The sequence below is a fragment of the Aquila chrysaetos genome, chromosome 12 (assembly GCF_900496995.4).
Source record: "Aquila chrysaetos chrysaetos chromosome 12, bAquChr1.4, whole genome shotgun sequence".
Taxonomy (NCBI): domain Eukaryota; kingdom Metazoa; phylum Chordata; class Aves; order Accipitriformes; family Accipitridae; genus Aquila; species Aquila chrysaetos.
The window spans coordinates 12,567,130-12,578,704 of NC_044015.1; the positions used below are offsets into that span (position 1 = coordinate 12,567,130).

An 11,575-nucleotide genomic window follows, 5' to 3' on the forward strand; every position below is an offset into this window, starting at 1 on the left:
GGCAAAAATAAGTACATTTTCCAATTTGATGTCCTGACAAAAAATGAATACAAAGAGTGGTGAGGGTTACCTTATTGAGTGCCTAAAGTGCATAGTCTGAGAAACATCAATGGAATAATTTTTAAATCTGCAGCATCCTAACTGGTGTCAAGATTCAGATTCTCTAGTAATCGTTGAAAAGTGCTCCCTTTGGTGAGAAAAGATCAAATACAGTGTATGTGATGCTGGTGCTTTCGTGGTATTAGGTTTTTTTAGGGGAAAGGAAATGTGGGTGACATGTTGGCTGCTTTCATACTCACAGTACGATTAAAGATCTGTGTGAAACCAGGGGTCTAAAAATGACTTTGGAATTACAGGCTAATATTGCTTCGAAAATGACTTTCAAACTGGTTTTCTTTAAATATAGCCTTGCTAAGAACAACGGAGTGAAACTTGAAGTTTCTAGCCACTTCTCTACCCTGGGAAGTTAGAAGTCAGGTGGACAGAAACAGCCATGTGGAGATGCTGCCTAGTCAAAGGGAAAGGCAGCACCATTTAATCATGCCTTCCGCTCTGCTCTCAGTCTCTTCCTTCACCTTTTCCTAGCTTGTACATACATTTTTCTTCCACAAAATCCAGAAGCCCATAATTAATACAGGTCTTTCTCTCACCAGCTGCCCTTTCCCCCCCACCCTCCCTCCTTCCTATAGAAAGCTTACCTGGCTGGCTTTCCCACTGGCAGTTCACCTGTGGGCAGCAGTCTTACTTATCCAATACCCTTGTGTATGTGTCCTTGGCACAGCAGGAGAAATATAGCGATGAACATATTTTGCCCCAACATACTGTGTAGCAACATGTAATGGCCTTCAGGTGAAGTTATTAGCAATATCTTGCTTTTTATGTTTTGTACGGTTCTGCATTCAGTTTTATGAAAACAAACATGCAAGCTTTCCTCCTTTTTGCATGAAATAGAAGGCAGAGCAGTACAAAAATCATCAGGAATAGAAATCACGCTTTCCCAGGCTTGGGTAAACTCATTTATTTATGTTGCAGTTGACTGATGTGATAGCTAAAGCTCATGTATTGTCCCATGCAGACAGGGTTGCTGGCTAAGGGCTACATGGAGCTGGTCGGTGGGAATCTTAGCTGCAATGCAGTCCAAACTGCCAAGATTCCCAGCGTTTCCAAGGATGTTTGCCAAATTGTCTCTGCTGGGGTTTTACGTTGTCAAACCTGATAGCTTTCTCGCTGAGGTAGCAGTTGAACACTTCGAGGTATTTTTAGGAAAACTAGCCAATTGGTTCTCTTGCTGACTTTTAGTTGGCAGGTTAAGTGTTTAAGAAAAAAACTCTGGGTACATCTTCTTATGAAGAGGGAAAGAAAATGTGTGACTAATTTTTGTAACAGTGATAATTTCTATGTAAAATCATAATGAAAATAAGCAGCGGACTTACTAGTTATGATAAATCCTGTGGTGTGTCACAATCTTTCAGCCTGTTTAAAATACAGTGTCTTTTTTTAACAGGGATTTTTCACTTATTCTGTTAGTTTCTGGGTTTTTTTCTCAATTCCTAATTAATTCATTTATAAAGGCTTACAGCTTGTAAGGGGAGCTAGAGGAGAATTTGGGCACTTTCCCATGGGAAAGTAAATAGAGCTTCCCAAAAAGAAGATTTTGTTCAGGTTTTTTTCCAAATCCAGTCATTTTCTCAATCATTATTTACATTCTTAAAACTTAATATAAGGCAGAATTTTATCAGTATTTCTTAAGAGATGTAAAGTGTTACTTTTTTTTAATGTAGACTTCAAGGTACATTTTGTAATGTGTAAGAGGGTTCTGTTTTTTCCTAGTGAATGCAAATAAAGTTACACTGAGGTATAACTGATTTATATCTGCTCAAATAATTAGGATAATTAATTTTTGAGAATCACTTCCTTATTGAATCAGTTTTGGAGCCTTGTGGAAAAGGGTGTACATCAGTCAGAACTTCCCAACACCTTATGGAGAGACCAAAGCTGATGCTTTCTTCTGCAGGAAGTATCTCTGCTTGAAACGTGGTGAACAAGGACTAGATTTTGGGAAAGGCTGAAATGCTGCTGGCTGGCATGTGCATTCGTGGCTAAATAAAATACCAGTATTTCATGTTATACTAGGTGCTTCATAAAGACAGCTCTTTTCAGCTGTCAAATCTCATTTTCACTCTCAGTATTGGGTGGGAATTGGTTATTATTAGAAGTAGCAAAAATGGTATGTAAATTTTAGCATTTGAGCTGTACATTAGAATACTGGAGGGAATGAGTTAAAGCTTTAACTGGTGTGGGAAAGTTTTGTATTGCGTGTCACTTTTCTGTTGCTCCACATTAATACAGCAGGCTTTGCTTATGTGAAACAAAAGGCTTTTAATTATTGCTGGTTTTCTTCCCATCTATATAGAGAAATCAGTCATAAAAACATCAGTTGAATTTTTAATGAGGAAAAACCTTCATAGAAAGTCCTTACAGAAATAATAAGCTCATTTAATTCTTTTAGAAGAGTGGAAAGGGATGGGTGGAAGGGAAAATTCTTCAAAGATCAGAATTTCCTTTTTGTTTAAAGAAAGTAATTAGATTTTTTTTTTTCCATGAAGCATTTCTGGCTATTTTTTTTAACTCTTCCATGGAATCTTTTTATACTTGCTTAAAAAAAATCCCCAAACTTTTCTTTTTCAGAATTTTGACCCCAACCAGTAGTTTCCAAGATATTTGGACCCTCTATAACTTCCTCGTAAGCAACGAGGTATGAAGTTTTCTTTAATGTTTTCTCAGATACACTTCAGTTACAGTTTTTTATTTAAAGTAGTTATGGGGTTAGCTGTTTCATCATTGTGTTTCCACTAAGCTAGAATTTTGAAGGTTTGCTCTTATTTATTAGGTGTTGGACATAATATATTTTTGGTTGGCACCTACCAAAAGTTATCTGAATCTCTACTGGTATTTGAGTTGCTTGCGTGACTTCCTGAGCACTCATTTGTTGTGAATGACTCGCTGTTGAGAGTAAAAAGCCTTGAAGCTGAAGTCACCAAAACAGCCCTAACCTAGTCATTTTAAGAAGAGAGAGAGAGTACATTGCATTAGGGACCTCTATGGAGAATATTGGCTGCAGTTCAGAGAAAAAAAGATAAATTGAAATTACCAGTTATTCATGAAGTTTTAACTAATTTGGGCTGAAAGATTTTAAGACTTGAAATTGAAATGAATGTTTGCAGTAGAATAGAGGTATTTTTCCTTTTAGTATATTATGTATTTCAAATTTGCTGTCCTCTCCTATACAGGGAAATATATTTAGGTTTTGGGCCTGTACGTATATTTACAGAATTAACATGAGTCAGAACTTATTTCATTTGCTATAGAACTATAGGGTAAATTAAGAGGGGAGGAAGAATTATTTAAGATCTTTCAGATTTGTGCAGAAATTGTTAGAAAATGGAGCTGGAGTGATATCTGTCACTCTCTTTAGATACAGTCGTGATTATTAATTTGTAATATTTGATTTTATAATACATGGCATGACGTTCTTATGTACTTTCTCAACTTGAGAGCCTGTTAGGTAGTACATTAATGGTTAATACATTAACCATATCTGTTATACCAGCTGTATAATTTTAATCGATATGTGATACTTGGTAAAATACTATGTTAATTCTTTGTTCTTTGTTTTAGATAAATAACAGTATAAAATTCACTGCTGAGGAGCTTTATCAGTGTGTTTCACAAGAGATATATCGGTAAGCCATTTACTGACCACATCAGATGGGTTTTGAGACAGCGTTTTAGCATGTAGTCTATTAACCAAAGTACCATAAGAGAAATCGCTTGGATAAGTAAAAAATTGCCATATGTAGGAGGGGCATATGGAAGATGAGTGGGGATGTTTTCTTTTTTTCCTTTTTTTTTTTTTTTTTAATGACCTCCTACAGAGTAGGAGAGGACAGAAATTAAATTAGAGATGAGCCAGCACAGGTCAGCATTCATTGTAAGGTTTGAGCATGAGACTGCATTTAAATGAATTTGATTATAACTGAAATTCTGTTTTGGTGAGATATTTCTTGTAACAAAACTGGTTATTATGAGAACTTTGCTTAAATCAGCAGGGGGAAAAAACCTGCGAATCTCAAGGCGATTCAAGTGATTGAACTGTACCATGAAAACTGGGCATATCTGCAGTTGCTGTGCTACGTTGTGGCCATCATTATTGAAGTCATAAATTAAGCCATTGTATATTATTAAGCCATTTGTAAGTACAGTTAGAAAAAAAGGAGAAACAAACGGAAGATTCCAAGTACTTGTTTCCATTTTAGGAGGCTTTTTTAAAGTTCAGTCCCAGGAAAATAAATGTTCTGTTGTACAGCTGAGTTAAAGGCCTTGGAAACATTAATTTGAAAATGAATGTCATGCAAGCCTTACAGTTCTTTCTTTATGGTAAAGTTTCTGGTTCATTAAAGGTTTCTTTCTGAACTTGTGTAGTTGAGGGCTTGTAAATCCAGGTTTTTTGTGAGGTTTTTAAAATGCTGTTATTTTTTTTTTTTATAAATCTTAAGTGGATAATAGAAGACAGGTAAATATTTTCTTTGATGTTGCTGTTCTATGGGTATGATTTAGCTGTAACTTGCCAGGATATGAAGAATGGTTCCATCAGCTGTGTAAAAGGCTTGCATATTATTTTAATCTGAGTAGGCAAATTATTTTAGAAAGCTTTCCTTTGCCTGAATTGATACTGATTTCCTAAATCTTCTATGAATTTGAAAGTGTAAATTGCTAGGTCAGGGGAGAAAAGTTATGAAGGGAGGGATGCAATCTATGTATCAGTAGAGGAGAGTAGTTTAGAAGCTTTATCTGTCTTGAGTTAGCAACCAGCACTTCTGTAGTTCTCAAATTTTCAAACATTTGTGGACATCTCCATCATTATCTGTATAAAATCTACAGCATACATACAGCCTTTGGTATTGTGATAAGGGTAGCAAGGGAACTGCAGTTTCTTGGAGTTTGAAAGATGTCCCTAGGTCCGTATTTTATCAGAAAGCCTGAAAACTTGGACACTGTTGAATTCTGTGTGCCACAGTAGATTTCATGGTGAAAACAAACGTTCTCACCAGAACTTTGATTTTCTGCATGAGTGGTTCAGGGTGAGGGTGACATTTTTGTTACATATAAGTTAAGTCCTTTGAAAACATACAAAGCAAGTGAAGCAAAGATTAAGATCTGTTGCTATAAATTCAGTCCACAGATTCTCAAAGTACTACTTATGTCTAATTGTTGTTCACAGTTATTCAAGTAATGAAACTATCTGGTATTACAGAATTGAAATAAAAGGACTCTCCCAAATAAAGCAGAGAAGTTAAATGAGGTTTTAAAAGCACTCAAAAAGAGATGTTCCATGAGCAAAGGCACAGGAAAGGAGACTGCTTTAAGGCAGGCTGAATTACTTGTGCTTTGGCAGAAACATGCTGAACAAAGTGTCTCCCCTTGCTTCAATCACGAGCGAATGTTTTTACTTCAACCTTGCCTCTGAATTCTTTGGGAGATAAATTTCTGTCTAGAATATTTGTACTCTGACTGTTCCTTTTCTAGGACACACCAAAAATGCTCTCATCTTGAAATTATTGATCCAAAGGGTTTCTCCTTATCTGGAGAAGGGAAGGAACTACTTGGAGCTAAGTAGCCAAAGCTACATGCACAATTCTCACTGCTTTCGTGTCCCTAAGTGGTACTATAGGCTGTGGTATCACAGTAGCATTTAGAAGATGCCAGCCAAGGACTAGGGTCCAGATCTTTAGGATATAAATGGAACAAAAAGACTGACTCTGCCCCAGAGATCCACTGTAACAATTTTTTGCATCTTCAACAAATTCACAAAATTAGTTTTTCCGTCAGAAACTCTTACGTGACTTTTTTTAAATGTTTTCTGAACTTGCCTGCTAGTCGCCTAGAAGATTCCAGTCTTCCTCTCCTAAATCCAGGTAGTGTTGACCTAAGACCTCTCCTTTTGGGTGAGCCCTGCCCCTTGCTTCCACATGTCCCCTGTCCTTATATTGGTAGATACTGCGATGTGGTGAGAGCAAAGCCCTGTAATGAGACAAAAAATGTCCATTATACTGAGTCAGACCTGTCACAGTTAACATCGCTGTTAGGGGGCAAAGCAGTAGCCTGCGAGGGGGAGATGGGATTATACAGAGGTAGCAGAGGGCAGGCCTCGCCACTAATTCCTTCCTTGGTACAGATTCTTCAGGCCTGATAAAGCGGGTTTACGAAAATCCTAGCCTGGTGAATCTTCCTTAACTGGAATAAAGTTTTTTGCCTTCGAAATGGTGGGAACACACAACAGTCCTGAGCTGCTTCAGCAGAAGAATTAAGTAGATTGAGGGAGGTTTAGTTAAAGCCTTTGTTTCTTCCTCCCTCCCCTCCCATTCAGGTGTGCATTGCAAGCAGTAGGGTTGCTGGATTGCAAGAAGAGTTTCAGAGAGGTCCCTGTAGTTTTTATGGCAAGCAGCTAATGCGAAGACTTAAAGTTACCCCTTCAGTATTTTATAAGGCTTTTGAATTTTCACTGCTGAGCAGTGAACAGTTTGAATCATTTAGTAAATGACAATTTGATGTAAAGGCTAAGTGGCAGAAAGAATTATTCAGGCTTTGTTTTGCAAGTCTATGATCTTGTCTGAACTAAGAAAATATATTGTTTGGAGGCCTGGCCATCTAAGTAGATCGCTTGAAAGCTATGCATGACTTTCACACTGCTCCTTTTGCTGTTCCACCTGGTGCATCTACCTTACAGTAAACTAGCAAAGGAGGTGAAGGTGACTGTGTTAGGTAGGGGCTGGGAAGATGCTGATGCCTCGGAACTGGAATGGGCACTGGCACAGCAGTCCCAGTGTGCTCGATCCCTGCGGCCAGGCGTTCCCCTGCTCGCCCGGGAGAGCACCCTGTGCCTCCCCCCATCCTACCGACCATGGGGCCAGATTTCCTGTGTGGTGTGCTCAGAGCAACCCTTTGCTTTATTGTCGTGATGCACAGTCCTTGGTGATGAAGTGTGGGACAGCCCGACAGATAGATACCCTCGGGGAGTACTAACTGCATCGTTTGCAAACCCTGTCCCTTTTCCTGTTTCTTGACAGTCCTATTCAGTGCCTTGTACCTCCCTTTCTGCCAGCCTGGCACAGCAGGGTGTCCCACACCGGCATCACATGTTTCAGTGGAAGTTACCCACAATCCAGTATGCACCAGTGTGGTTTTGAGGGTGCAAAAACAAGCTCTCTTGACCCATTTAACATTATTTCCAGTTACTGCAGTAACTACATTTGAATTAACCTGTTGCAGTGCTCTTGGGTATAAAAGTCTGCATGTAGGATCATACTATTTACCATTTTAACTGTTACTCAGTGGCCACTAGAATGATGTAAGGAAAATTTCAGCTGAGATAAGGGTAATAAAATATTCATGTCTCGGACGAGATAATTTTCTGTGCTAGTTTGAAGAACTCTTGAAAACTGTCAAGGCCCTCACTGCGGCAGAGGGTTTGTAACTTGTGCTGCAGAGGTGTCCCAATGTTCACGCCCGTTCTGTATGCAGACTTGACTGATAGCCCGAGTAAGTACACCCTGTGCTTACTACTGGCTGCCCAGCAGTGCCTAACTCACCGTGTCGAAACTGAGTTGAAGCACAGTTTGTAGCTGCTGAATGGCGCTCGTTCATCAGGAGGATGGATGTTCTTTCATCAGTGTAGCTGTGCCAGTGCTATAGGTTATTGCCAGAGAAATACTATACAGTCAGACTGCTCTTTGTGATAGAATTCATCTCCCACTCTGTCAGGCTGATCTGCCAAGGTTCTGTTACATGTGAGAGCAAAAAATACTGGGAGGGCACAGTGTGTATCCTTTTAAAAGCATCCCTTAGTTTGAATTGTATTAAAAAGAAATATATGTGTATATATATTAAAAGAAGATCAAGTGAAAAAAAACCAAACTAACAAATGTAGCTGTTAGATATAGATCTGCATTGATACAGGCATAAAGTAAGTACTGTGTGTAAAATTATGCTCAGCATAGTAAAAAAAAAAAAAAAAAAAAATTACTTCAGAGGCTGGTCTGGTGTGGTAGCCCTCAGGCTGCACTTGTGTAACTTCACCTTGCTTTTTTTCTCTTTTTTTTGAGGAGCACCTTTTAAATGGTCTTTCGAGAAAGTATCTTTTGCAAAACCAAAGTTATAGAATGCTTTCTGTGTAATCAGGTTTAGATTCCTCTTTTGAAACAAAAATCTAAATAATCTAAATCTAAATCAGTGTAGTCGAGAGATTTATTTTGTGTGTAAATACGTTATATGTAAATACATGAAAGACGGCTTGAATTGAACCTCCCAAAATCCCTATTCTGTCAGGAAAGCTGATGTAAGTGACCTTTCAATGCTGATTATTTTTTAAAACTACCTTTACATCAGACGATGAAAAGCAAAAAGTAAAAAGGAGCACTGCCTGTTTGCCAAGTAGTGGGTTGGCTAGTTTAAGGTGTTCATATAAAATCCTTAGGCTTAGCGGCTTTAGAGCAAAAGTCACTTCTTTAATTGTATGGCGATTGTCTTTTTGATTATACACATCACAACTGCATAGTTTGTCTTCTGCCATATCCCTTTTTAGTTCAGAACTGTATTAAATTGTATTTTGAGTCAGGGCAACTGGTTTCAAGCTTTGTAGCCACTTTCCTAGTAGGAAAGCAACACATAATTCCTCGTAGCTGCTTCTCAGAGGTTATGTTTGGTTGCAAATACCAGGGAAAAGCCTGCAGAAACGACCCAGAGGAGTGGTAGACAGGAGGGGAGGGGGATACACAGTACTAGGGCAGCGCGTGGGCTCCTTTTCCCTGGGAGGGGGGGGGGTGAAGGGGAATTTTTGCATCTCTTGCATAACAAGAACATAAAAATTGGTGCTAATTGTTTAAAATAACAATTTTTAAGTATGCATAAGGTCATTTTTTAAACTCTTAGAACTCAGCTGCCTTACCTGTGGTTGGTTTTTTGTTTTTTTTTCTCCCCAAGTGGAATAGCAAATATGTTTGCAAAATACTCTAGCTTAAGTACAGAAATGAGGATTTATTTTTTTTTCCTTGCTGTTTACCATTTAAACAATTTTACCATCTAATTCCAAGTTCAGATAGAAAAACAAGAGCAGATATTTTGGCAATTTCACAGCTGGGAAAAAAGGCAAACTGCGCAGGGAAGACTGGTCAAACTGTGTGAGCAAATAAAAGCGCAGCAGCCCTGCAGTGGTTCAGTGTCTGCACATGATTTTTATGAAACTAGGTGGGGGAAACGACATCCTGGATCTGGTCATTTTGCCAACATTTATTGAAGCACTCTGAGGGGTGGAAGCTTTGTTTTGCTTTCTTTCAAGAAGGACATTGAAATTGGAAAGGTTTTTCATGTGTTGAACTAGAGCAGCTGCTATTTAAACACAGAACACCGTTTGCCACCCTGCCATATGTTCCAAAACAGGAATCACTGTGGTTACTGTAAATGCATGCTTGGGGGGGGGGTGTTTAAAAAAAAAAAAAAGTTTCTTAGTACTTTTTTCTCAGTGCAGGTGTCCTGTATTGAATAGGTGACCGTAAGTCCCCTTAGGAGTAGCTAACGTAAAAAATATTTAACTTGTGCGAGCATAAGCTTCTAAAATGGTGTCTCTGGCTGGTGACACTCCACAGATTATCAGAAAAATTACAGATGTCGGGGAAGTGCGAGAGGAACAGGATTAGCTGCACCCAGTAAAGGCTGAAGTCAGATTATCCCAGAAGCCTAAAATCGGTCTCTGACCATGTTGTAACTGTGGATAAAACTTGTTTCTACCTGCAACACATAAACCTGTAGGAAATGTATAGTTGGCTTGCAGCTTGACTGTTTTTTACTGAATGTGTTTATGTTTTATATTTGAAGGCTCAGTTTTGGGTTGGGAAGACTGAACTAACGTCTGCTGCGTGGCTCTTAGAGTGTTCCTTTTTAAAGATTTCATTGCGGGATACAGCTGGGAACACGTAGTCATTAGCCAGCTCTGTAGTAAACTTCGACTTTTGCTGATAAAAATACATCTGGATTTCCAGAGGTGCTGAGTATTCTCTGTTTTTGACAGAGTTGAAGCGTGGTATTAGAATCTCTCTGAATTTTGTTTTAAAGGAATATACTGAAATGTTCCCGTCTATAAAATGGGCCCATTGTGTCCCTATAACCCTTGTATTTCCTCTTCCCTAGGGAAAGGTTGGAAGTTGGATGTTGCCAGCTGGCCCAGCTGGAACACATGATTAAGCAGTGTCATGCATCGGTTCATATGGAAGCCAAAAACAGGGGCTGGCTGTGACACCTGGGTCAAGGTGTGGAGCTGCGGTACTTGCCCCCTGCGTTCTCCTTCTCCAAGCAAAGCCCAGCTCCTCTGGGGTGTGAGGGAAATACTCAAGGAGCCAAAAAATTTGCCTTCTTTTTTCTCGATGGTGCTGTTTTTTATTTGAGTTGAAGGAAAAAACCCAACTAGTTACACGTGTATATTAAATGTCAGAATTTCTGCGAAGAATCACAAGCTAACAGGATTTTCTGTCTGAAACGAGGTCTCTGGAGCGATACAGCTGGTTTGGTATACAGCAGATGTGCTGGGCTGAATTCCAATTGTTCATGTTAGGAGCTAGGTCTGTTAATGGTTGCATAGGAAAATCCATGTAAGGTGTTTGTTTTGCTGATACTTCCAAAGTGACAAGTGAGAAAAAAAAGAGTATCTCTTGACACCTGGGGGTCTGAAAAGACTGAAAAGAAAGCACATGAATCCAAAGCCAGATACCTGTGATGCTTGCTGCCCCTATGGACATGAAGGACTAAAACACGGACACAATAATGTATCCTAGGTAGTGAACTATATAAGGCTTAAGCAAGGATATAGAATGGGGAAAGAAATGGATTGATGCTTTTTTTTTTTTTTTTTTTTTTTTTTTTTTTTTAATTGTAAAAACAAAACAAAAAACCAACCCTCATGCAGGTAGGTGTGTGTGTCCTGGACCCCTTTCCAGAGGAAAGGGATGTTTTTCCTTTGTTAAACTATCTATCTACTTTGTCTTCATACAGCGGAACCTGCTAGTGCCACTCTTCTAGAAAACTCCTTGTCCTTCTCCTTTGCCACCTTTTCTTGGAAAGGCAGGAGGGGTTTTTCCCTCTGTGGGTTACATGCCATGACTCGTCTCATCTCTGCTCTCCAGGTGACATCTCTATTTGAATGTACTGTTTGTTGCTTTCCAAAACTGCTTTAAGTCCATGAAACTTTCTAGAAAGCCATTCTCAGTGCTGCTGTGGCCTTTAAAGCTACCTCTTCCATGTATGTACTTGCACAGAGATGAGATGACTGGCAAAGCTCTAGAAGTGTTTATTTTGATACTAACTTTTTGGATGTATTTGTAAAATCTTTATTGTAAAAACGTAATTTATTGTTACAGTAAATGGCAGTTACTTCTACATGGCAGTTTCTTTGAATAGCTCTGTTTTCACTTTTCCTAATTACTGTGGATGCAAGTTTAATGCAGTTCTTGCCCCCAGACACTTAAAA

The 11,575-nt window shown here is 38.9% G+C and overlaps 1 protein-coding gene across 6 annotated transcripts in view; it reads left to right on the forward strand.

Moving 5' to 3' along the window:
• Window positions 1-10,965, forward strand: part of SWT1 (SWT1 RNA endoribonuclease homolog) — a 39,417-nt gene extending 28,452 nt beyond the window's left edge. For 4 of the 6 annotated variants that reach the window (XM_041127988.1, XM_041127990.1, XM_041127992.1 and 1 more), the window contains 3 exons: window positions 2,689-2,755; window positions 3,679-3,743; window positions 4,107-5,554. In XM_041127988.1, coding sequence (XP_040983922.1) covers window positions 2,689-2,755; window positions 3,679-3,743; window positions 4,107-4,227 — 253 coding nt within the window. In that variant the 3' untranslated portion in view covers window positions 4,228-5,554. The other 2 variants (XM_030032745.2, XM_041127991.1) reach the window with 2 other exon arrangements.
• The last annotated feature ends 610 nt before the right edge of the window (window positions 10,966-11,575 follow it).